Below are 27,949 nucleotides of genomic sequence, written 5' to 3' on the forward strand. Positions count from 1 at the left end.
TTAGCGATCAGGTTAATGCTTTTTTTTATTGATAGATCGGGCAATTCTGAATGTGGCAATACCAAATATTTGTAGGTTTGATTTTTTTATTGATTTATTTTGATTGGGGCTAAAGAGGGGTGATTCATTTATTTTTTTCACATTTTTTTTAACTTTTTTTTTACTTTTGCCATGCTTCAATAGCCTCCATGGGAGGCTAGAAGCTGGCACAACGCGATCGGCTCTGCTACATAGCGGTGATCTGATGTTTGCTGCTATGTAGCAGAAATGCAGGTGTGCTGTGAGCTCCGACCACAGGGTCTCAAGGACCTCGATGGCTACAATGTAGAAGCATCGCCGACCTCCGATCATGTGACGGGGTCGGCGATGTGCTCATTTTCGGCCGCCCGGCCGGAAGCGCCGGTTAAATGCCGCTGTCTGCGTTTGACAGCGGCATTTAACTAGTTAATAGGCACGGGCGGATCGCGATTCTGCCGCACCTATTACATGCACATGTCCAGCTGTTCAAAACAGCTGACATGTCCCGGCTTTGATGCGGGCTCACCGCATCAAAGCGGGGCTTCTGACCTCGGACGTACTATCCCGTCCGAGGTCAGAAAGGGGTTTTAAAGGGACGCTATCATCAGAAAATGACCTGCTGCTTAAATTAGATTATTTTTTTACATATACATACATTTTTTTCCTGTCTTAATTCGAAATTTGCAGCGTTTATTAACTGCAGCATGTCATTTCTTTCAGCTTTTTTGGTGCATTTTTTGCTGTATTTTTGCAGCATTTTTGGTGAATGAAACTAACTATATTAAACATTTAGTGTATAAAAAATACACATATAATCCACACCACAAAATGCAACAAAAAGGTGGCAAAAATGCAGCGATACCTGCTTTCTGTAAGCAGTTTATTTACTGCTATAAGACCAGGTTCTGCCTACAGAAAAAAATGCTGCCAAAACTAAATGTGTGAACATAGCCAAATTCTTAGTGGTCAGCGTGAAAATTGCAAGATTTCTATTTTACATTTTTAATACAGATATTGATATGGAAAAAACCTAATGAGAATGTAGAAAAAATATTCAACACAAAACACTAGGTCATTCTCGAATGATTGTTTCAATTCAATCACATTCCAGATGCATTCAATTTTCTCTTAAAACCAGCAGTGACTGTAGTATAATATATTTGATAGTTTGTGGTTCATTTTTTTAAGCAAAAGTGAAATTAGATTAAAATTTAGAGAAGTATATTTTTTCACTACATTTTCCCATGTTAACCTTTAAGGAAGTTTAACCCCAGAATGTAATAGTAATGTGCTATAATGTTTTCAATTGGCAAGAGCCTGACTGCCACACACCCTTGCTACTGCAGAATTTTTGCACAATAGCACATAGTTGTGAAATTATTTATCCCCAATATTTTAAGGTTGCCTTCATTATATCCATATTTTACATTTGTAGTACTTTGATAGATTCCATGGTAAGGGGGTCTAGAAACATTTCTTAGAACGGCTGTTTAAAAAATACAGTCAAAGCTCTTCACTATGTTGTCATAATCAAGTTTCCCTAAATAAAAAGTAGATTTTTGTGACTTTATTTTCTGAAATGTATATAGTTCAATTCTATAGCTTGTTGAAAACTATAACAACTTTACCTGTTCAGAGCACAATCTATATGTTGCTACAATTTTTGTGGAAAGATTATGAGCAGCAACAAATCCCATTGAATAGAGAGATATTTCTGCAATTAAAGCATAATCTGGCACCATCATAGCCACGGTCCGAAATAGAACCTGCAAGAAAGACAAAGTCATCATTATCAATATAGTTTTATTTGTATACTATGAAATAAAGACTAGAATTAATTAAAAAGGAACAATTTATATTTTAATATGAACATTTATTTTTGTAATGTTTTTATAATTACATTTCTTAAGCAATTCATTTTGACCATAACACCAAGCCATTATTTAATAAACCTTCTTGAAAATGACTTTACATTGCTAAATGTCAATATTAGAAATTATCAAATTCTTTACATTTTTAATTCATGAGAAATAAATTTAATTTACTGTGCATATATTAGTTGCAAATTGCAGTTACTCCAATTGCCCTGAAATGATGTGCCTCAGGTCTCCTAGATTTTTATCCAACCCCGCAAATACAGCCTGTCAATGTCAAAGTGACTTCATCATATAAAAAGATGGTATCCATTCAAACAGTCCAAAAATTATCCCTTTTAGTGTTTTGCAATCAGGCAGACTATTATATGCAGAATACTTATTGAAACTGACAGGGTCATATTGAGAGGTAACATCATGCTGCTACGGCTAAGATGAGTGATGTGCTGAATATTCCATTATGCCATCCACTTCTTCCCCACTAATATGGTTGCCCGAGGCAAAAGAGTCTAATCATTGCCTGCTTTAGGTAGCACTATTTCCCGTGTGGCTGGTGCAGTTGGTAGAGTTTATGCTGATGCTGCTAACTCTCACATTCTTACAAGTGGTATGGCATTTTTCTTTACACTATCCCATCCTTTAACATTAATACTTTTTTACCATACATTTTGAGCAACACTGCAATTATCTTTTGACAATCTTTTCAATCCCAATTATTCAACCATTGCTAACATGAATGTAATAAAAAATCCTATCTAAGGCTGCCGTCACACTAGCAGTATTTGGTCAGTATTTTACCTCAGTATTTGTAAGCCAAAACCAGGAGTGGAACAATTAGAGAAAAAGTATGATAGAAACATATGCACCACTTCTACATTTATCACCCACTCCTGGTTTTGGCTTACAAATACTGAGGTAAAATACTGACCAAATACTGCTAGTGTGACGGCAGCCTAAGTATATGAATGGAAAGCAAATTGCGGCAGCTGACAATCATATAGGCATGGTGTGTATGATATTTAAATTAGACTGGTGTGCAAAAACAGACATGCACAATTAAATAAGCATTCCCATCAACATTTTTCTCCTCTGAATATATTGCAATCATCATAATACATAGCACTGTGTACTTACAATTGCTCATTATGCCTTTCTGCCCAGTTAATCATTTATTTTTCTCTGCTCTATGTACAAACAGGAAACATTTTGTCCCAGCATGACTACTTCCCCTCTTCAACTTCTGACCCAGCTGCTCTGCTCTTACCCCTTGCCATAGATTTTAGCAAGACTTCATGACTTTTGCAGAAATTATTGACCTCTTGTTTCTACATATAGCTTAGAAGGATTGAGCTAGTCAGTTTGAAATCACATGATGTCATAAACCTATTGGAAAACAGAATCATTTACCGGGTAGAAGGGCAAAATGAGCAATTGTAACCACACAGTGCTATATAATATGAAGATTTCATTATATTAAGAGAATAAAAATTTTGTTGAGAGTGCTTCTTTAACCCCTTTCCCACCTTAGACGTATAACTACGTCTAAGGTCACCTCCCCCTGTTTGCTGTTGGCTCCGGCGATGAGCCACCAACTTATCTGGCACATGTCAGCTGATAAAATCAGGAGACATGTGCCCCTAACAGCCACGTGTGGAATCCCAATCCACCTGCGGCTGTTAACATGTTAAATGCTGCTGACAATCTCTGACAGAAGCATTTAACATGATCACGCCAGAAGAGCATCACAAACCCTGCCCACTGGTGCCCATGTCACCTCACGGGTTGCCGATGGGTTGGAATGACAATGTGGCGTCTGCAAGACATCTGCCATGACCAGGTGACTGTCTTGTTCTGATTTTGGCACCAACTCTTTCTCCGCTTTACACTTTTCTAGACCCCTGGCCAAGGTGGGCATTGGCAGCTTCACCTCATAACCACTCTGGCACTTCCGCACCATAACTTCGTTAAATATATTTTCAGATCAGCCAGCTTGCTCACCCACACACTGCTACTTCAGAGTTTTACTTATTTCTTCATCAACAGGTTTAGCTTTCTCTTGGGTATCTGAGTACCCAAGCTCCTCTACATCAATCCTCCCAGAGGGCACAATTTGTTCAGCCCCTTTACCTCTTTTTTGTCTCTGGCGATGGGAGGATGACTTGCCACTTGTACCTGAGTCAGCTTTACTGCACTCTTTTCCGCTTTCATCACCATCTAAATGGGAGTCACCACCACCTGATCAGTCATCCTGGAACCAGCGGTCCCCATTTCTAATGATGTCAGACCACATTCCTGGAGCCATCTTCCACGGTCACCTCTGCCAAGTCCCAGAGTTGGTCAGACCCACACTTCCGTCTGGTCATGCGTTCTGGTTTGGCTACCACCGTTACCCTGACTTCACCTTGTGGAGCACTGTCATTCCACTGTGTCAGTGCTTCTATCAGCACACCATTATACTCAGCCCTAGCCGTTGCTACTGGCAATGACAAGTCATAGTCACCCCCGGAGTCTGTGTCACACCCCACAGTATGGTGAACCCTCAAGTCACTCTCTAACCGGGTGTCAGCTCTACTCGTTTTATTTACCACACCACTATCAGTCATATTGTGGCACATGTCAGGTGATATCATGTCCATCAGTTGGGCAGGCGCACCCTTTCCAATGGTCAACCCGACATCTGACCCATCAATTTTGGAAGGTATTAATGCTTTTAAGTATGCAACCCCATCAGCCGAGAGCCATCCATTCTCCTGCTGTAGAGGAGCTCCCTTCTCCCACAAGTCTGAGTGTAGCCTAGAGTCCCGGCCTATTATCACAGGACAGGTTAAGTTTGGGACTATAGTGACATCATGGAATGCAATGTCCCTGGCCGTCTCGAGGACCACCCTGGCCACTGGATAGTCCTTAGTGCCCCCATGGACGCAGATGACACCGATCTTCCCATTTGGCACTACCCATCCCTTGGGCACAACCCTCACCAAAGTGACCAAGCTCCCAGAATCGACCACTCCGAACACATCCTCTTAATTCATCTGCAAGGCACACCCACGTAGCCTCTTTCCGAGTGGGAAGTTCATAGAGCAGACTGGACACACATAATACACTTGCCCCTGGCATCAGCCCATCTTTGCCATCCCTTTGGGATGCTCTGCCCCTTTTGGGACACCACCCCTATTAGGGACACCACCCCTTCCCTGAGGTACACCCCGTGGACTCCCCCACGGTACTCTCAGGCCCCAGTTCGCACAGTACGTCAATATGTATTTTTGGGCGCACTGGCCCTTTAAGAGTTTGTACGACCTGGACCACCAATGTTTTTATGACACCTCACCAGTTCCTGCTGGTACTGCCACAGCTCCTGCTGCAGTCACAAACCACCTGCACCTCCGGCTGCCAATCACAAGCCGCTGCTGCTGTCACTGCAGCTCCAGTTGCTGCATAACCTCTTGCTGCAACTGCAGCTCCTCTCCACAAGGCTCTGCATCGCAGACTTCATAGACCCACCGATCGACAGCAAAACTTTGTAACTCAGCCGAGTTACAGCCAGACGTTAGTAAGCTTCGTGGACCCACCGATCCACAGCAAACTTCGTAACCCGAGTTACAGTAATCACTCGCACGTGTGCTTTCTGGACCATTGCCCGCAGTCTAGCACCAAATGTAAGATAGCGTTTAATGTATGTGTTGGGGACACTCGCTTAGCAATGGGATTCTATCACACCAGCATGATTTTCTCTATTAAACAGTCCATGCAGTTTATTATGCGTTCATAAACTGGGTTATGAAAAGTTCATTATATACTTCATAGAACACAATAGGCAACAACAGAAGACATTAAGTTGCAGTCTCTAAACATGCTGGACCTTACTCCGTCCAGTTACCATGGGTGACAGCACAGTTCATTAACCTACCCCCTGTCAGTGCACACAGTTCCCCAACTCTGGGTTACCTTCCTGGAGCTCCTGCTCCACACACTGACTCCTCGTCAGTCCTTGTTCCCAGGGAAGCTGCCAAACTGGGTTCACCGTCCCGAACAATGCCTTGCTCACTAGGCCACCTGACAGTCCAGATCCTCAGATGGGTTGTGGCTTCCCTAATGCAGTGCCATTGCAGACTCTGCATACATTCGGCCTTTCTGTGCGCTCTTCAGGATGTCCGTCCCCACCTGAGACCATCCAACTCAGAGGCCACTGGGTGTGCTGTTCAGGACGTGTGTCCCCACCTGGGACTGTCAAACACAGAGGTCACTCTTTGCGCTATTCAGGGATCCGAACCTACTCCCAGGATCTCCCAACACACAAGTCTCTCAGAGCCACGGCTTCTCAGTACGCTATTCAGGGATCCGGTCCACACACAGGACCTCCCAACACACAAGCCATCCAGGATCTACACACTCCCCATTACAGAGACCATGTGACCACACCATGGTCACATTATGTACCTGTAACCACTCCCATAGGTGGGAGGTGTGTGTGGCTAGTTCAATCCGCTCATTTCTCAAACTAAACCTGTAAGCCTCCCTTTACAACTGTACAAAATTTGTGGGACTGCAGGTCCCAGAACAACATTACTTCAGGCTAACAGTGCAGACTCCCTCTGCGACACATACCAGCCATTTACAATCCTGCTGGTCACTGTTTCACCACCATAGAATCATAGAGTCATAGAATGATAGAGTTGGAAGTGACCTCCTGGATCATCTGGTCCAACTCCTTGCTCAAAGCAGGATTTACTAAATCATCCTAAACAGATGTCTGTGCAGCCTCTGTTTGAAAACTTCCATGGAAGGAGAACTCACCACCTCTCTTGGCAGCCTGTTCCACTCATTGATCACCCTAAATGTCAAAAAGTTTTTTCTAATATCTAATCTGTGTCTCCTCCCATTCAGTTTCATCCCATTGTTCTAGTCTTTCCTTGTGCAAATGAGAATAAAGATGAGCCTTCTACAATGTGACAGCCCTTGAGATATTTGTAGACAGCTATTAAGTCTCCTCTCAGTCTTCTTTTCTGCAAGCTAAACATTCCCAAATCCTGCAACCGTTCCTCATAGGACATGGTTTGCAGACCGGTCACCATTCTGGTCGCTCTTCTCTGAATTTGCTCCAGTTTGTTGATGTCTATTTTAAAATGTGGTGCCCCAAACTGGACACAGTATTCCAGGTGAGGTCTGACCAAAGAGGAGTAGAGGGCAATAATGACTTCACGTGATCTAGACTCTATGCTTCTGTTAATACATCCCAGAATTGCATTTGCCTTTTTTGCTGCTGCATCACACTGTTAACTCATGTTCAGTTTATGATCTATTAGTATACACAAGTCTTTTTCACATGTGCTGTTGCTTAGCCCTATTCCTCCCATTCTGTAAATGCTTTTTTCATTTTTATTGCACAGATGTAGTACTTTGCATTTTTCCTTGTTAAAAACCATTCTGTTAGTTGCTGCCCACTGCTCCAGTTTATTTATATCTTTTTGAATTCTCTCTCTCTCTTGCAGTATTATTTATCCCTCCTAGCTTTGTGTTATCAGCAAATTTAATTAGTATACCCTCAATTTCTTCATCTAAATCATTGATAAAGATGTTGAACAATACAGGGCCCAGGACAGAACCCTGTGGTACCCCACTCGAGACATTCTTCCAACTGGATGTGCAGCCATTTACGACCACTCTTTGGGTCCGGTCACTAAGCCAGTTATGAATCCACCTAACAGATACAGATACGCCTCCATGTGTATCCTGAGGAGCACATACAATGCCCCCTAGCTGCAGCATGGGTCACTGCATCAGAATAGATAGATAAATAAATAATAAATAGATAGATAAATAGATAGATATGGGATAGATAGAAATATAGATAGATAGACAGACAGATGATAGTTAGATAGATAGATTGATTGACATAATAGATTGATAGATAATAGATAGATATAGGATAGCTAGAAATATAGATAGATAGACAAATAATAAATAGATAGACAGAGAATAGATAGATAGATAGATAGATAGATAGATAATAGATAAATTGATATGGGATAGACAGATAGAAATACAGATAGATAGATAAATGGATATATAGATAATAGATAGATAAATAGAAGAACAGATAGATAGATATGAGATAGATAGATGAACAGATAGATAGATAATAGATAGATAAATAGATAAATAGATAGATAGATAATAAATAGATAAATATAGATAAACTAGATTGTGGCCCGATTCTAACGCATCGGGTATTCTAAAATATGCATGTCCCCGTAGTATATGGACAATGATGATTCCAGAATTCGCGGCAGACTGTGCCCGTCGCTGATTGGTCAAGGCAACCTTTATGACATCATCGTCGCCATGGCAACCATTATGACATCTACGTCGATACTGTGCCCGTCGCTGATTGGTCGAGGCCCAGGCGGCCTCGACCAATCAGAGACGCGGGATTTCCAGGACAGACAGAAAAACCCTTAGACAATTATATATATAGATAGATAGATATGGGATAAATAGAAATATAGATAGATAGATATAGGATAGATAGGTAGGTAGATAGATAGATAGATAGATAGATAGATAGATAATAGATAGCTTGAGAAAGGCTTTTAGAAGCTGAAACGTTGCACCACACCATGTGGGCCCAATAAAGTCCACTTATATTTTTGCTAAGTGCTGTCTTCCATTTTTTTTGTCCCTAGATAGATAGATAAATAGATAGATAGATAGATCTATAGATAGCTATATAGATAGATATTGATTTGCCTTTTTGACTCAAACAATAATGAGCCTTTCTCAAGTAAGGGACAGTGTGTAAAGTGCACATATTTAGAGAGGTGTCAAGTGCATCACAATTGCATAGTAATAAATTAATATTCATAATTTAATATCCCGAAGTGTTATTGCAAACTAGTTGAAGTAGCACATAGGTTAATAATAGTGTGGAGATGTAACCAATCACATGTACGGTAATAAATAACAGTATAACTATAATTTCCATATTTACTTGCTGTAAGGTATATACTCGTTTTGTTTGATCCCCTTGAAAAAGCTATTGAATATCGCTCGCAAAACGCGCGTTGGAGTTCTGCTCTCTGCTCCTGTGCCAGCCTGGTTCCTCCCTCACCCCTTGGTGAGTGATGCACAGCCTCTGATTTGTATGCATTATAATCCACTTGGTCTCAATATACTTCTGTCACACTTTGTGACTACAGCGGTGCATACCCTTACTGTGCCTCACATGCAGGCTCTCTTTGGGCTGATGCAATAACTTCTGGCTGGTATTTTCACCTGTCTGTCTTTGTTATTTCAGCTTCGCAGGAGAACCTATATGTAACAAAGCCAGCATCTTCTGCATGTGGAGAAAGCTCAGCCATTGAGTCCTCTCCAAATGGGATCACCCCCACAATTACATACATGTACTGTATGTGATTTTAGGTTAAGTGGTTAATCACTATTTGTTTTATACATTTTTATGTCAATTATGGCTTTATACATTACTAGATGGTAGCCCGATTCTAACGCATCAGGTATTCTAGAATATGTATGTAGTTTATTTATGAAGATTTTTGAATAATACATTGAATACACAGGATTTGGCTGGCCACGACCAATTAGCGAAGCGTGGTTCAAATCCCGCGCCAATTCGCAGCCGGACTGCGCTTGTCGCTGATTGTTAGTGGCCGGCCATGTAGTATACAACAGGCCACGTAGTATATTGCACAGCCACGTAGTATATTGCACAGCCACGTAGTATATTGCACAGCCACGAAGTATATAGCACAGCCACGTAGTATATAGCACAGCCACGTAGTATATAGCACAGCCACATAGTATATTGCACAGGCCATGGATTATAGAGCACAGCCCATGGAGTATATAGCACAGCCACGTAGTATATTGCACAGCCCACATAGTATATTGCACAGCCCACGGAGTATAAAGCACAGCCCACGGAGTATATAGCACAGCCCACATACAGTAGCATATAACACAGCTCACGTAGTATATAACAGCCCACACACGCCATATATAACACAGCCCACATAGTGTATAACACAGCCCACGTAGTGTATAACACAGGCCAAGTAGTGTATAGCACAGCCCACATAGTGTATACCACAGCCCACGTAGTATATTGCACAGCCCACGTAGTATATTGCACAGCCCACGTAGTATATTGCACAGCCCATGTAGTATATTGCACAGCCCATGCAGTACATTGCACAGCCCACATAGTACATTGCACAGCCCACATAGTACATTGCACAGCCCACGTAGTATATTGCACAGCCCACATATTATATTGCACAGCCCACATATTATATTGCACAGCCCACATAGTATATAGCACAGCCCACGCAGTACATTGCACAGCCCATGTAGTACATTGCACAGCCCACATAGTATATTGCACAGCCCATGTAGTATATAGCAGCCCACGTATTATATTGCACAGCCCACGTATTATTTTGCACAGCCCACATAGTATATTGCACAGCCCACATAGTATATAGCACAGCCCACGCAGTACATTGCACAGCCCATGTAGTATATAGCAGCCCACTTATTATATTGCACAGCCCACGTATTATATTGCACAGCCCACGTAGTATATAGCACAGCCCACACAGTATATAGCAATATGGGCATCATATCCCTGTTAAAAAAAAGAATTAAAATAAAAAATAGTTATATACTCACCTTCCGTTGGCCCCGGATCCAGGCGAAGCGGTTACTGACGCTCCTCGTGCGCTCCGGTCCCAAGAGTGCATTGCGGTCGCGCGAGATGATGACATAGCAGTTGCGCGAGACCGCTACGTCATCATCTTGTAAGACCGCAATGCATGGAGCGGTCACCGGAGCATCGCGAGGAGCGGAGTAGGCCTGTTCCTGATCCGGGGGATGACGGACGGTGAGTATATAACGATTTTTTATTTTTTTATTATTTTTAACATTAGATTTTTTAACTATTGATGCTGCATAGGCAGCATCAATAGTAAAAAGTTGGTCACACAGGGTTATTAGCAGCGGTAATGGAGTGCATTACACTGCAGCATAACGCGGTCCGTTACCGCTGCCATTACCCTTTGTGAGCGCTGACTGGAGGGAAGTATGGAGTGGGCACTGACTGCGGGGAGTAAGGAGCGGCCATTTTGCTGCCAGACTGTGCCCATCGCTGATTGGTTGTGGCCGTTTTGCCGCGACCAATCAGCGACTTGGATTTCCATGACAGACAGAGGCCGCGACCAATGAATATCCGTGACAGACAGAAAGAAAGACAGACAGACAGACAGACGGAAGTGACCCTTAGACAATTATATAGTAGATTTACAGATTTTATTACCTTATGTGATTGATTATGTGTTCTCACAATTTATCGCATTCTGTGCTACTTCACCCTTAGTTATTGTAATTATGCAATTTTGAGATATTAAATTATAAATATTACTTAGTATCTATCTATCTATCTATCTATCTATCTATCTATCTATCTATCTATCTATCTATATGTCTGTCTTTCTATATGTCTGTCTTTATATCTATCTGTCCACACTTATTTTTCCTGATCTATACAAAAATTCAATATTATTTCAATATTCACATTACTAATACTTAGGAGAATATAAGAATGATGCTGAATTGTAAGTATCACGGCTGTCTGTTCTAATTAAAAATTAAATTGAAAGCCAGGTTCTAATGAATAAAAGCATAGTCCTGGGTCTAGGGGGAACAGCCTTGGGGTGATTTGAAAGCTTAGACACAGAAAGACAACAAATTAACTAGGGAATGGATTTCAACTGACAACTCTTACAGTAAGTGACAATAATTGCAAAGATTTTACTGAATATTTAAATAATTTCAATAAGTTTTGTTCAAATATGTAGTTATTGGACAAAACAATAATATTACTATACTAATGAGAAAGATGAGAGTGATCATCAAGCAACTGAATAACTTACTCTATGTGACATTTCAAAGTATTATTTAAAAGTTTGCCGGCTGGTGCAAGATTGATTTCACTTTTTCCTTAAAGGAAATGCTTCACCTTAATTTTTGTTCTATAGACAGATTTTGTTCTCTGATTATGTGCAGCGCCCCAGAGTCCTGGTCGTTGCAGTACTGTGGCTCCGCCACTAAGGGGAGCTATGGTACGTCTGATGGCACTGAAGGAGTTCATCTGATCAGGTATCACAGACACCAATACATTTCACCGCCGGGCCTCCAGGGGGAGCTAAGGGTTCTATTCATTAGGCCACTCCTCACACACTGGTAAAACTGGGGGTCAGGCAGGAAGTTAGACAGAAAGCTGACTGGGTTGGAACCAGGCAACACCTTGTGGCAGAAGGTGTTGCAGGAGAAGATTCGGTAGGGTCTCTGTCAGGGGTGGGATCCTGACAGAGACTTGGCAACTAGAGAGAAAGCAACGGGACCGTGCCTGCTCAGTATAGCGGCGGTGCCCAAGAAGGGATTGGAAGCGAGATAGATTGTGCTGAGTGAGAAACGAGATCAAAGCGACAAGGAGAATACCAGTAGGGGTCGTGCTGTAAGATCGAGGCAACATTCTACTGAGGCGCACAACCGGCGGCCGGAACGCCGAGGGAGTATTACAATATTCAGCTTCAAGCAATACTCTAAACAGCGGCAGGACAGTCAGCCTAAGGCGGGCTGTCTCACTTAAATCACCTATGCAGTCTTGGGGGGCAACTTGTGGAGAGGGGCGACTCTAGGGTCCCGGAAGAGCTCCGAGCCTACCCGTCAAACGGGTGCCGTTCTAACCGCAACATCAGGGAGGAATGGAGAATTAGCAGAACATCATCTAATTGAGTTGTGAGGGAACTTAAGAAATGGACACAACAGTTGTGGGGACTTTCCATAAGCACAGCAGGGAAGGACCGCAACACATAGCGCTAGAAGGAAGGCACAGATTTCCACCTGCTAAGAGAACTCTGGAGGTGCCATTGGATCGGCCGGACTTGCGCAGCCTGGCTATCTGGACTCCGGACTGAGGACCCAGAGATCTTCAGTAAAGAGGTAAAGAGACTGCAACCTGGTGTCCTCGTTATTTACTGCACCGCACCACTACAGCGTCACCATCATCATCATCATCCATCCTATCTTTCATTGTACGCCCCTCAGCAGGGTCACGGACCGGGCCTAGCCACCGTGATAACCCCAGAGCAGAGACTCAGAGGCCCGGTACCGGGTACCCCTCGGCCCTGCGGCAGTGGGGGCGCTACAACTTGGCGTCACGAACAGGATCTACTTAAGCCTGAAGAATCAGGTCATGTGTGCCTTGGAACTGTGATTTACTGTGCTTGGACTGGACTTTATTGCAAAGACTGTGGATTGTCACTTGCCGCCAAAAGTTCGCGCCAAAACCGCCGCCATTACAGCGCTAAGGAGAGCGCAGGAGAAGAAGAAGGGCGTGGAAGTGGGCATGAACAAGCTGAAGAGCGCGAAAGACAATGGCCGCCCAGTCTAAATATCTCGGCCCCTTGAGGACATGTCCGTCAGCAGCCGAGATCCGCCTCCTGATCCTCAATGGTGGGCAGAGACAGAGAAAACGAAACCGCCCACGAAGGAGAGAGCGGGAAAAGGACCAGGAAGAAGAAGTGAGCGACATGGAGGACGCCATGGCGAGCCGCCCGGAGCCGGAGCGTGGGGTCGGAGCAGAGGACTCCCCCAGCCACCCGGAGGGGCACCGCAACCAGGCCTCCACCGCTGATGCTGAATTCCTGCAGGCCGGAGTGGACAAGCTCAGCGACCAACCCCGGCGGACGCAGCTGAGCACTGAGGCCGGGTGGAAGAAGGCCATCATCAGGAGCCTCACCAGACATCTGTCGGCAGCCTCATCTGGTCCGGAGCAAGAAAGAAGTCCCAGCGCTCCGAAGCTGGAAAGCAAGGCTCTGCCGGAAAGCGAGATGCTGCGAGCAGAGATGACAACGTCGCAGCACAAGGCCCCGCAACCAGCGTTCCAGACCCCAGCGGAGACGGAGCAGATCGGCACCGGAGGGACCGCATCTGAAGCAGGTATGAAGGACGACCCTGCCCTGACGACCGACACCACTCCAGCGACTGCTAGTGCCGCAACTGCTGACTCCATCCCAGTGACTGATCTTGCAGCAGCCGCTACCTCTGCTGCAGCAAATGCCCCTACTCAAGCTGCGCAGACCTCCATCGCTGCGCCCGATTTAACAGTACATGCAAGACGGATTAACGGCGTTTGTCCAGCACTGGGTGTAACCCTGGACCTCACTCTTCCCAGGCCAAGAAGGGTTAAGTGCCAGGTGCAGCCCTGGAAGCCGTCCCACTAAACCTCGGAAACCTGAAACTGTACATAGTTAACTGTTTGTTTCCCTGCTTTTTGCTGCTTCAAACCCGTTCAGGGTTAACTCTTAAAAGGATCCCTTTGTTGACCCAGGATCCCTATTGTTTTATTTGTTTTTCTTTCAAGTTTTGCACAAAGTTTTCAGAACTGCCGCAATCATGAACAGTGCATGATACAAACTTTTTGTAAATAGTTTGCACCTTCTTAAAGGTGCTCCCTACTGGTTTTACTTCAAAAAGGACTCTTTGTGAAGATACCACACTGGAACCTTTGCTGAGTATGGACTGGTAGCTTGAGAAGATACGCTACCTCATAGAGACTTGGTCCCCTCTTAAAGGGGATGTTCATTTGTTGCACTTAAATGGTGATATTGCTTTAAGACAGGTAGCAATAATGTTTTGACAGAAAGAAAGTGATGATAATGCTTGCACGAGAAAGTTATATGTATTCAACTAGTTAATTGTAAAGAAATGCTGATAATGTTCCCTGAAAGAAAGTGAAAGCTAGAAGAAGGATGCAGTGGGCCCGTAGGGGTAGATGTAGTGTAACAAAATAATGAGAAGGTTTAATGTTATACAGAAAATGTTTGATAATGTTGATAGGCAACGAGGACAGAAGGTGAACCCTGAGTCCTCCTAGGAGCCATATAGAGATGGCTCAGTGCTCTTAAACTGAAAGTAATGTTATGTTCTATACTGTGTATAGTAGTTGAGAAGAAGGCTCGGGCTGAAAGGAGCGGTCCTGTAAGAAAGGAGAGGCAGTAGGTCTGGTGCCGTTAGGACAGGCGGTCCTGCAGATTTAAAGAAGGAGAATGTAAAAGTTAAATTGCCTTATAATGTGATTATAAGAAGGTCTTTAGCGGATTCAGAGTGTACGTCCTTAAAGGCAATGTTAAATTATTGTTCAAGAATTTATACTAAGTAGAATACCCGGTTGGGTAAGAAAAGTTACTCATAGCATGTTGCTATGATATTTAACCATGTTTGTAACGTTCAAGTGTCCTCACCTCCCATAAAGGGAAGCTCTATTCAAGTATACTTATTGTTATTGCACTCAACAAAATTGTATGTCTTTTTGCTAACCTGTATTGTTGTTTTCTTCCCAGTCCCGGAGTACTGGATTTAACCGGGGGGGAGTGCAGCGCCCCAGAGTCCTGGTCGTTGCAGTACTGTGGCTCCGCCACTAAGGGGAGCTATGGTACGTCTGATGGCACTGAAGGAGTTCATCTGATCAGGTATCACAGACACCAATACATTTCACCGCCGGGCCTCCAGGGGGAGCTAAGGGTTCTATTCATTAGGCCACTCCTCACACACTGGTAAAACTGGGGGTCAGGCAGGAAGTTAGACAGAAAGCTGACTGGGTTGGAACCAGGCAACACCTTGTGGCAGAAGGTGTTGCAGGAGAAGATTCGGTAGGGTCTCTGTCAGGGGTGGGATCCTGACAGAGACTTGGCAACTAGAGAGAAAGCAACGGGACCGTGCCTGCTCAGTATAGCGGCGGTGCCCAAGAAGGGATTGGAAGCGAGATAGATTGTGCTGAGTGAGAAACGAGATCAAAGCGACAAGGAGAATACCAGTAGGGGTCGTGCTGTAAGATCGAGGCAACATTCTACTGAGGCGCACAACCGGCGGCCGGAACGCCGAGGGAGTATTACAATATTCAGCTTCAAGCAATACTCTAAACAGCGGCAGGACAGTCAGCCTAAGGCGGGCTGTCTCACTTAAATCACCTATGCAGTCTTGGGGGGCAACTTGTGGAGAGGGGCGACTCTAGGGTCCCGGAAGAGCTCCGAGCCTACCCGTCAAATGGGTGCCGTTCTAACCGCAACATCAGGGAGGAACGGAGAATTAGCAGAACATCATCTAATTGAGTTGTGAGGGAACTTAAGAAACGGACACAACAGTTGTGGGGACTTTCCGTAAGCACAGCAGGGAAGGACCACAACACATAGCGCTAGAAGGAAGGCACAGATTTCCACCTGCTAAGAGAACTCTGGAGGTGCCATTGGACCGGCCGGACTTGCGCAGCCTGGCTATCTGGACTCCGGACTGAGGACCCAGAGATCTTCAGTAAAGAGGTAAAGAGACTGCAACCTGGTGTCCTCGTTATTTACTGCCCTGCACCACTACAGCGTCACCATCATCATCATCATCCATCCTATCTTTCATTGTACGCCCCTCAGCAGGGTCACGGACCGGGCCTAGCCACCGTGATAACCCCAGAGCAGAGACTCAGAGGCCCGGTACCGGGTACCCCTCGGCCCTGCGGCAGTGGGGGCGCTACATATGCACAGTATAAACATTGTATGGAAAAGGTGCAGAAAGTAAAACGGTGATATGAGTAAAAAGACGAATATTCACTGGCAACCTCCAGGATATTGATTGGTTATCCCTAATAATATCACCATGTTAAAACTATTTTTTATGAATTTGACAATGCTCTAACCTCTTGGACAAATGACTGATCTGCCACCCCATCCCCACTGATTAAACTTTGACGCCCTATCCTAACCCTGGAATCTGTCGATCATATTTTAATACAGGAAAGATACATATCTTGGTACTGTGTTAGCCAGTGGATAGAAAAATATTTAGAATTGAGAGTCCTCAGTGGTTGTACAGAGGACAATAAAACATTCACACCTTATCTAAGAACTGGTCCAATATTTATGGACATAACTGCTTATCACTCATGGTAATTCTGCTTCATGTCACCTGTCTTATCTATGATTTTTATTTTTCTGTGTTGTGCATAAATATGTGATTCTCCAGAATTTCTTTTAGCCTATGCCTGATGAAGGAACCTGAGTAGTCTCCAAAGCTTGCAATTTGTTACCATCTTTTCAGTTAGCCATTAAAAGGCATTAACCACTGAGGACTCTCAATTCTAAATATTGATCATATTTTTGTATGGCATAAACCAAAGGCTATTTCTTCTACATAACCATGTAATGCAAGTATTAACCTCAGTATTGCTTAGAATGATATAATTAGCCATTATGTACTGTATGGCCAAACATTTATACTTTTTAGAATATCACACATTTTAAGACATCTTCACAACAAAAAACTAATACAATATAATGATGTTATTAGAAGATTGAAAAAAAAGGCAGCACTTTGTAAGTATCACAAAAAGAAAAAGAATAAAAAAGAAAGAAATTATCTACATTATTTTTAGTAATATTGCTTTACACAAATATTCTTCTTCAAGACAATAGCCCTGTAAAATCATCATCCATAAAATAATTTGCATGGCCTCCAAAAAATAATATGTTTCAAATTGCCATGCCTATAACCAGTTATTGGGGTCTGGTCATAAACCTCATTATTAGATCTCAGGAAAAACTATTTAGCACAAAATGATAACATTACAACACTCTTCTAGGATAAAGCTTCAAACAAATTCTCACTAGGAACCATCCTCATGCTAGGCAGTATGTGCATGCTCAATGGATATGAAGATAGCGTGGGGTTTCTCAGACCGCATTAACAGGTTCTAGGCTTACAGATTACGTTTCGATTCCCTGTAGATCGGCAGGCTGCTTTGCACTGAAATGTACACTCCTGGCGATTGAATGCAATGCATAACATGGTGGGATAGCTTTTTTCCTTTGTTACTTTGTTATCCTGAGACCAGGCCATCAATGCCGATAACCCAGAAAAGCCCTTTAGGTTCCAGTAAATGGAAAATGAAAAATTCACTGTTATTTTACTTATACCAACAATACAGTAAAATTTATGAAAAGATGACCTTTAGGATAACCATACCATTTATCCAGATCAGATTTTCTGTGATATAGAGTTGAAACCAGTAGTTTACATAAACTATATAAAAAGACACATATGCATGTTTTTCTCAATATCTGAATGTGATTCTTGTTTCAACTGTGCATTGTAAACACTTGCCTTTTGCTTTGTTAAAACCTTTAAAAAATATATTTTTAAAATTAAGTGAGAGGTTGTATATATAAATATATATAGAATATATGTACTTTTGGATGAAAATTATAATCTGCGATAATGCTAATCTACTGCAATGAAAACTCAATGGTGCGACCTACCTTTAAGTTATCCGGAAGTTCAGCTCTTCCTGCATATCCTGGATTCATAGTTATAAATACTGTGCATGATGGATCTAAACTTATTTCAGTGCCTTCAAACATGAAAGTATGCACCTGCTCTGATATAGCCCTTTGAATTGTTTGAATTTGTTGAGCAACTACAGAAAGTACCTTAAAGGAATATAAGGGAATATGAGATTAAAAAGCACATTTGCCATATACAATATTAATTTTACAAATATACATAAATGAAAAAGTATAGTGATTATTATTGCATTTATTAGTATTAGCAAAGAATTTTGGGCATACTGTAGAACCTGAGTATAGTGGGAAGAAAAAAACATGACTTCTCTGTTAGAATACACTGATACATGGTAGTGTTGTTGCAGAAACTTCAACAATTTAAGATCTGCCCCATGAATTGGAAGGGGGTTGCTTTGATGCGTGAGCGTGAAAAATTTGCAACAAATTTGCCGCATATAAATGTTCTTTAAAACTTCAAGTATGCCTTTAAAGTCCTCAAATTAGGAAATGGTGCCCTTTACTACATCCAAAAAGAAATGTGAGATTTTATGTTATTTCCAGCATGTTGAGAAATACATTAGTTGATATGATCACTTTTATTTTTCTTTTCTTTAATGCATATATTTGAGGCTAAATATAATTTTGCAATAGGGTCTCCATAATTTTTTTTTTTTACTATTTGGCTTTTGAGGCTGTGGTTTCTGTATTTTGGCTTTTGGTTTACCCCTATTTTTATGTCTTTCATATTTTATTATCATGATTTAACAACATTTTATATTTTATGTTGATCTGGTTTATTCATTAATTTTGAGAAGGTACTGTATATTAATTGTGTTGTATTGAATATCCAAATTAATGTTATATAATAGTGAGTCTGGCTCATTTTGGTTGTTGTTCTATCTCTCGTGCTAATATAATTGCCATGATGGAAATGCGCATCATTTTGCGGGAACCCCTTCCTGACTGTGATAGAAACATATGTTAAATGTCGTGAAGGGGCTAAATTAATTTATTTTGATATATAAAGGTGATAACATAGATATAGACATTACATATTTGGAATTATTGTGTCTGTAATGACACAAGCTATAAAATGCTATTCATCCCACCCATTGAATACCATTAAAAAATGACGCTTTGCCAATTTGTTTTTTTTTTTAAAGGAATAAAAAGCAATCCAGAAGTCACATAATCCCAAAATGGTACTAATAAAAATCGTTCTTCATAATGGCTGCTAACAGAAAAATTAAAAGCTTATGTCTCCCAGAATCTGGCAACACAAACATTTCCATCACCTGACGAATTGCAAAATGCACATCGGGCAGCAAACACACAAATAGTAGTAGTTATAAGTTTATACTTGGGGTTTAAATATATTAATTCCAACACATAGGTAATATGCTGCAATGTCTCAATTGGTCATTGTGTCCACACTTAGGCCATTTTGATTTTGTCACATTTTTTTATATAAACACATAACTATCATTTAATATTTCATTAATAAAAATGTAATTGTTTTATAAGGGATATTGTTGCTTCTCTTTATTATAAATTAATTTACAGCAGGTGAAATAAGTATTAAGCATGTCATCTTTTTTCTAAGTAAATATATTTCTAAAGGTGCTATTGACATGAAATTCTCAACAGATATGATAACAGCCCATCCAATCTACAAAGGCAAAAACAAATCAAACCATAGATGTCCATAAATTAAGTTATTTGTAATGATGAGAAATCACACAGGGAAAAAGTATTGAACACATGAAGAAAGCAAGGTTTTAAAAGACTTGGAAAGTCGTGACACCAGCTGAAATCTATCAGTAACTAAAAAATAAATCCTGCCACTTAGTGAAAAATAATATCAGCTTGTTCAACTGATGGCCAAGCAAAAGAAGTCTCATTACCAAGGTGCTACACAAGAAACATTCCACTAGTAAACCAGTGAGCTGTCTCAAGACCTTCACAACCTTATTATTGCAAAACATACTCATGGCATTGGTTACAGAAACATTTCTAAACTATTGAAAGTTCCAGTGAGCACTGTTGGAGCCAAAATCCAGCAGTGGAAAGGACATAATTTCACCATAAACCGCCCATGATCAGGTGATCCCACAAGATTTCAGACATAGGAGTGAAAAGACTTATCAGAAGAGCTTCAAACAGCCAAGGATCACCTGTGAAGAGCTACAGAAAGAGCTGGAATCAGCACGTACAATTGTTTTTTAAAAAAGGTAACGCATTCAACCTCCATGGAATGTATGCATACTCACCAAACAAGATGTTGCTGAACAAAAAGCATGTTCAAGCATGTGTAAATGGTGCTCATCAATAATTAGATAAGCCTGTGAACTACTGGGAGAATATAGCTTAGGCAAATGAGTCCTAAATTAAACTCTTTGGATGCCATAATACACAAGATGTTTGGAGGTGGATAGGCACTGCATATCCCTCTAAAAACACCATACCAACAGTAAAGTTTGGAACTGGGAACATCATGGTGTGGGTCTGTTTTTCATCAAAGGGCAGTGGTAAAATTCATCTGTTTGAAGGAAGGATGAATGGACAAATGTACAGAGTAGTGATGAGCGAACCTGTGGATGTTCCATATTGCTGAGTTCAGCCGGACTTTTAAAAAGTCCAGTTTGGGACCCAAACTTGACCCCAGACATCAAACCCCAAATAATTTAATAGGGACCGGAACTACAGCACTCTAAAATGGCTGTAAAATAGTTGGCGTATTGGCTGCAAAAGGAAGAAAATGTGTGTAAGATCAGGACAATTGTCCTGCAATCCAATGCGGATAGGAAAATGACTTAAAGGGGTTATTTCACCATTGCATGTGTGTCAAAATAGGAAGTAAATAAATAACAAACATTTTTATAGTGACCCCACATAGACTGAGGTTTGCTACTGCCAGTCCAGTTAAAAAGTTTACCCTCAGAACATGGAGGAGATTATCCCCACAGAAACAGCTTACAAACTTAACCCCCAGACTATGAATCACAGTCCCCCAACAGAAGCTGATTCAAATTTCACTCACAGAGCATGAGGAACAATACCCCCACATAAGATTAGTTTACAAATTTCAACTACAGAGCATGAGGAATAATGTTCCCACATTAGATTACACTAAATTTCAGCCACAGAGTATGGAACATGAAATCCTAAATGTTCAAATATTTAAGCTACAGTACTGTGCATACTGAAATGCAGCAGGGGTAAACATAGTTGGTCCCAAATCCCAAAGAGTTTACCTTAAAATGTTACTGTTCAAATCAGGCAATCATGCCTAGATTAGGGCCTTGAGCACCAGTCATGATTGGACAATGATTCAACCTTTTTTTGGGGACTTAAAATTTCAGCCACAGAGTATGGCGTACAATACTCCCACAAAAGAAGTTTAAAAATGTCAGCCTCAGAACATGAGGAACAATACCCCAAATAAGGGTACTTTCACACTTCCGTCGGTACGGGGCCATCGCAAACCGTCGGCCCGACGTACCGATGGACGTTGTGCTAAATTTAGCACAACATGGGCAGCGGATGCAGTTTTACAACGCATCCGCTGCCCATTGTGAGTTCCGGGGAGGAGGGGGCCGCGCATGCGCGGTCAAAAATGGCGGACCCCTCGCACAAAAAAAATTACATTGAACTTTTTATTGTGCGTTGCGGCCGTCAAAACACAATGCATCCGTTGCACGACAGATGCGATGTATGGCCATACGTCGCAATGCGTCGCTAATGCAAGCCTATGAAGAAAAAACGCATCCTGCGGGTAACTTTGCAGGATTCATTTTTTTCTCCAAAACGACGCATTGCAACGTATCCCTAAAGATGGAAGTGTGAAAGTACCCTAAGATGACAGTAAGTTTCACCCACAGAGCATGTTTTCACATTTCCCTGAGAAAGCTGATTAAACATTTGACACCAAGACAATGGAGCACATAACCCCACAGCTCAAAAAGGTCTGCTCCAGTAGCATATGTTACAAATTCCGCCAAGGAAAAGCTGGTAGTATGATTTTGGATTGAGCTGGCGGTCCACAGCGAGGCTTGAAACCTGCAGTTCAGTTAAACATTTCACCCACATAGCATGTTCACACATTTCACCTATAGAAACTGATAGCAAATTTCACCCACATAGCATGTTCACACATTTCACCTACAGAAACTGATAGCAAATTTCACCCACATAGCATGCGTCAAAGTACCTCCATAGAATCTTCTTAAAAATTTCACCAGCAGAGCATGGTCCAGAGTACCCCCAGAGAATCTTATTGAAAATTTCACCAACAGAGCATGTCTTCACATTTCCCTAATAGCTCCAAAATTTCACCTCCAGTAGCGCACAAGCAGTCGCAGATAAAAATCTTGTAGTTTGATACTGGATACAGCTGGCTGTCCGCTGCGAGGCTTGTTGCTGCCAGTCAGACTTTACCTTGGGACGCTTCCCCAATGATTTGGCTTTAACCCCTTCACCCCCGGAGCTTTTTCCGTTTTTCCGTTTTCGTTTTTCGCTCCCCTCCTTCCCAGAGCCATAACTTTTTTATTTTTCTGTCAATTTGGCCATGTGAGGGCTTATTTTTTGCGGGACGAGTTGTACTTTTGAACGACATCATTGGTTTTACCATGTCGTGTACTAGAAAACGGGAAAAAAATTCCAAGTGCAGTGAAATTGCAAAAAAAGTGCAATCCCACACTTGTTTTTTGCTTGCCTATTTTGCTAGGTTCACTAAATGCTAAAACTGACCTGCCATTATGATTCTCCAGGTCAGTATGAGTTCATAGACACCTAACATGACTAGGTTCTTTTTTACCTAAGTGGTGAAAAAAAATTCCAAACTTTGCAAAAAAATAAATAAATAAAATTGCGCCATTTTCCGATACCCGTAGCGTCTCCATTTTTCGTGATCTGGGGTCGGGTGAGGGCTTATTTTTTGTGTGCCGAGCTGGCATTTTTAATGATAGCATTTTGGTGCAGATACGTTCTTTTGATCGCCCGTTATTGCATTTTAATGCAATGTCGTGGCGACCAAAAAAACGTAAATCTGGCGTTTCGATTTTTTTTTTCATTACGCCGTTTAGCGATCAGGTTAATGCTTTTTTTTTATTGATAGATCGGGCGATTCTGAACGCGGTGATACCAAATATGTGTAGGTTGGGTTTTTTTTTTATTGATTTATTTTGATTGGGGCGAAAGGGGGGTGATTTAAACTTTTATATTTTTTTTATTTTTTTCACATTTTTTTTTACTTTTTTTTTTAACTTTTACCATGCTTCTATAGCCTCCATGGGAGGCTAGAAGCAGGCACAGCCCGATCGGCTCTGCTACATAACAGCGATCATCAGATCGCTGTTATGTAGCTAAAATGCAAGTGTGCTGTGAGCGCCGACCGCAGGGGGGCGCTCACAGCCACCGGCGATCAGTAACCATAGAGGTCTCCAGGACCTCTATGGTTACAATGTACAATGTACAATGTACAAGCATCGCCGACCTCCGATCATGTGACGGGGGTCGGCAATGCGCTCATATCCGGCCGCACGGTCTGAGTTTGACAGCGGCATTTAACTAGTTAATAGCGGCGGGTGATCGCGATTTCACCCGCCGCTATTGCGCGCACATGTCAGCTGTAAAAAACAGCTGACATGTCGCGACTTTGATGTGCGCTCACCGCCGGAGCGCACATCAAAGCGGGGGTCCCGACATGTGACGTACTATTCCGTCACATGTCGGGAAGGGGTTAAGGTCCTGGCACCTTAAAGTATTTCCTTTGAAAAAATAGTGATCAAAGCAAGTTACCACGCCTGGATGCTTCAGATAGGGATAATGGAATTGTACATTTCTATTTTCTTGTTTGTCCAACAGAGCCTATGATTAAGAGTGGGCTCGTTGGAACACAAAGTGAGGGAACTAGAGGCACTCTCAGCAATCCAATCTCAAACTGCCCACAGGCAGGGATGCAGAGTACACATGGGTAACAGAGAATAAGGGTTTTATTATGGAAAGGCAGCCTGATAAACATGTACCACATCCAAGGAAGGCAGCAGTCAAGCATATTAACCAGTTCTCAACTGAGTCAGCAGTTGATGTTGCAAGACAGAATAGCCATTCATGACAATTTAGAAGCTCTGTAATTGGAATGAGTAGTTAAAGCCTTTAATGAGCAATAGGCCCGGCCACAAAGGTAGAGTAAAATTATTTTTTAGGCACACTACTCAAACAGACTTGGCTGCAGAGTACACAGCTGCTTTTGGACACAGTACCTCCCACAGAATTTGATAACAAATTTCACCCAGGGTAGCTGATAACAAATTTCACCCACAGAACAAGATTCGACATTTCACCCACAGAAATTGACAACAAATTTCACTCAAAGAGCATGCTTTCACATTTCCTTGAGTAAGCTGATGAAAAATGTTACACCCAAACAATGGAAAACAGTGGCTTAAAGGCACAGTACTCCCACAGATATGTTAAAGAATACACATAGTGGCTTTTGGCAAAGTAATCCCACAGATATGGGTTAAAGAATTAACACAGCGACTTTTGACACAGTAACTATCACACACATGGTTGAATAGCAGAAGAAAAATGTGTTTAAGTGGAAAACACTATCACCAACACTGTTGAAGATTATTAAAACTTTTGGTTACGCATGATACTATCACAGACACAGGTGCAGAGTACACATAGAGAGTGTTTTTTGAAAACTGCGCATACTCAAAACCTAACACTGTCCCTCACTACAACTACATAATGCCCAGATGCTAAGCAGAGCAGAAAATAAAAAATAAGAATTTTGAACTAGCAGGAACAGGTCCAAGTGGAGAAAGAGTTACACATGGCAGTATAGGTGGAAGAGCCAGTCCAGCATAGTGACTAATTGATTAGCACTGTAGCTGTGTAGCACTGAGGTCCTGTGTTCAAATCCAACCAAGGACAACATCAGCAAGGAGTTTTATCTTCTCCCCATGATTGCATGGGTTTCCTCCCTTTAATCTGATTTCCTCCCACACTCTAAAGACATAGTGATAGGGAAATTAGATTGTGAGCTCCATGGGGACAGTGCCGATGTCTGTAAAGCGCTGTGGAATTACTGGCACTATATAACTGACCACAATAAAAAAAAGACCAATGGCAAATAAAGTTAAATGCTGGTTGGGTGCTGCTGTTATAGTTGTCTAGTAATCCAAAGGTGTGGGCAAGTCCTCCGAGATTCACGCCTGGTTCATGTTAAGGAATGTTAGGTTCCCCACATTGGATGTAGCAAGGCTGATGCGCCTGTCTGTGATCACACCCCATGCCATGTTAAACACATTCTGACATGACACTTGCCGCAGGGCAGGCCAGCACCTCCAAGGCATAAAAGGCAAGCTCAGGCCATGTGTCCATTTTTGAGACCCAGAAGTTAAATGGGGCAGACCCATCTGTTAGTACATGGAGACATGTACTCTTCCAATATGTTTTCATAACAATGATTCCTGCTAATACAAACCGTATGACATGGTGGTTCTGCATGCTGTGGAATGCTCATAAAGTTATGCCAAATTTAAGCCATGCTAACCCTGCCTTCTGAGTTGCTGGCGGTGCCCCAACTGCGTTGGTGACTTCCTCCTCCACCTCTGCCTTGATGTTCCACTGATCCCCTGCTGTCAGGTGGGAAAGCCATTAGTAGTTTTTATACCAGTGTGTGCTTGCATTCACACATTTTGCAATCCCTTTTCAGTGACGGGAGTAATGATAGTACATTGTCCTTGAAGCAGGGATCCAACAGGGTGGCCACTTAACCCCTTTCTGACATCGGACGTACTATCCCATCGAGGTGGGGTGGGCTCGTATGACCACCGATGGGATAGTATGTCCAGCGCGATCGGCCGCGTTCACGGGGGAGCGCGGCCGGGTGTCAGCTGACTATCGCAGCTGACATCCAGCACTATGTGCGAGGAGCGGTCACGGACCGCCCCTGGCACATTAACCCCTGGCACACTGCGATCAAACATGATCGCAGTGTTCCGGCGGTATAGGGAAGCATTGCGCAGGGAGGGGGCTCTGTTGTGAACTCTGTGTTCAGGCTCCCTCTTGTGGTCACTGGTGGTATGGTGTGACTTTTGCTTTGGGCTCCCCCTGGTGGCTTTGCCTGTTATCCTGCTGGTCTCTGGCTATCAGCTGGTTCGTTATCCTCTGGGAGGTTCCTATATAGCTCTGTTTTACTTCCACTTGTTGCCGGCTGTCGATGTAATCAGTGCTACTCAGATTCCTTCTGACTCCTTGCTCCCAGTCCATCCAGGATAAGCTAAGTTTTGTTTGCTCATTTTTTGATCAGCAGTGTTTATCATGTTTTCTTGTCCAGCTTGCTAAAATTTGATTCCCTCGCTTGCTGGTTGCTCTAGTGGGCTGAGTTTCTCCCCACACACCGTTAGTTGGTGTGTGGGTTCTTGAAATCTCAGGATGGATATTTTGCAAGGGTTTTTTATTGATCGCATAGACCCCTGCTCTATTTTCTGCTTTTTAGTACTAGTGGGCCTCTTTTGCTGAATCTGATTTCATCCCTATGTATGTGCCTTCTTCTTACTTCACCGTTAATATTTGTTGGGGGCTTCTATATCTTTGGGGATTATTTCTCTAGAGGCAAGCGAGGTCTTTCTTTCTCTTTAGGGGTAGCTAGTTCCTCAGGCTGGCTCGAGACGTCTAGGAATTTTTTAGGCACGTTCACCGGCTACCTCTAGTTGTTTTGGATAGGTTCAGATTTGCGATCAGTCCAGTTACCATCTCCCTAGAGCTCGTCCTTAGTTTAATCACTTGCTGATCTATTTGTGATCCTCAGCCACTAGGGATCATAACAGGGCTCCCTGCGTGCTTCCCTGAGACCCCCGGAGTAACGCGATGTGATCGCGTTGCTCCGAGGGTCTCTTACCTCCTCCTCCGTGCAGCAGGCCCGGATCCAAGATGGCCGCGGCATCCGGGTCCTGCAGGGAGGTGGCTTCACTGTGCCTGCTCAGAGCAGGCGCCGGGAAGCCTCCAGGAGCTGTCCACGTCAGATCGCCGATCTGACACAGTGCACAGAAAAGTGTCAGATCGGCAATCTTACACTATAACATCATGCCCCCCCCCCCCCCCGGGGGCAATGTTATAGTGTAAAAAAGAAAATTCACATGTGTAAAAAATAAAAAAAAAATTCCCCCCAAAATGCAAAAAAAAAAATATTGTTCCTATAAATACATTTCTTTATCTAAATTAAAAAAAACAAAACAATAAAAGTACACATATTTAGCATCGCCGAGTCCGTAGCGACCCGACCTATAAAACTGTCCCACTAGTTAACCCCTTCAGTGAACACCGTAAAAAAAAAAGAGGCAAAAAACAACGCTTTATTATCATACCGCCAAATAAAAAGTGGAATAGCACGCGATCAAAAAGACGGATGTAAATAACCATGGTACCGCTGAAAACGTCATCTTGTTCCGCAAACAAGAAGCCACCATACAGCATCATCAAAGAAAAAATAAAAAAGTTATAGTCCTCAGAATAAAGTGATGCAAAAATAATTATTTTTTCTATAAAATAGTTTTTATCGTATAAAAGCACCAAAACATAAAAAATGATATAACTGAGGTATTGCTGTAATCGCACTGACCCAAAGAATAAAACTGC

At 42.4% G+C, this 27,949-nt stretch overlaps 1 protein-coding gene across 1 annotated transcript in view; it reads right to left on the minus strand.

The window, feature by feature from the left end:
* The window catches only part of LOC143775062 (dynein axonemal heavy chain 3-like), a 2,972,411-nt gene that overhangs the window by 1,747,993 nt on the left and 1,196,469 nt on the right, over positions 1-27,949 (minus strand). The window contains exons 33-34 of the mRNA XM_077262897.1: positions 18,275-18,445; positions 1,647-1,784 (exon numbers count right to left, since the gene is read on the minus strand). Of these exons, the coding sequence (XP_077119012.1) occupies positions 1,647-1,784; positions 18,275-18,445 (309 nt within the window). The remainder of the gene's footprint in view (positions 1-1,646; positions 1,785-18,274; positions 18,446-27,949) is intronic.

This window comes from Ranitomeya variabilis, chromosome 5 (genome assembly GCF_051348905.1).
Source record: "Ranitomeya variabilis isolate aRanVar5 chromosome 5, aRanVar5.hap1, whole genome shotgun sequence".
NCBI lineage: Eukaryota > Metazoa > Chordata > Amphibia > Anura > Dendrobatidae > Ranitomeya > Ranitomeya variabilis.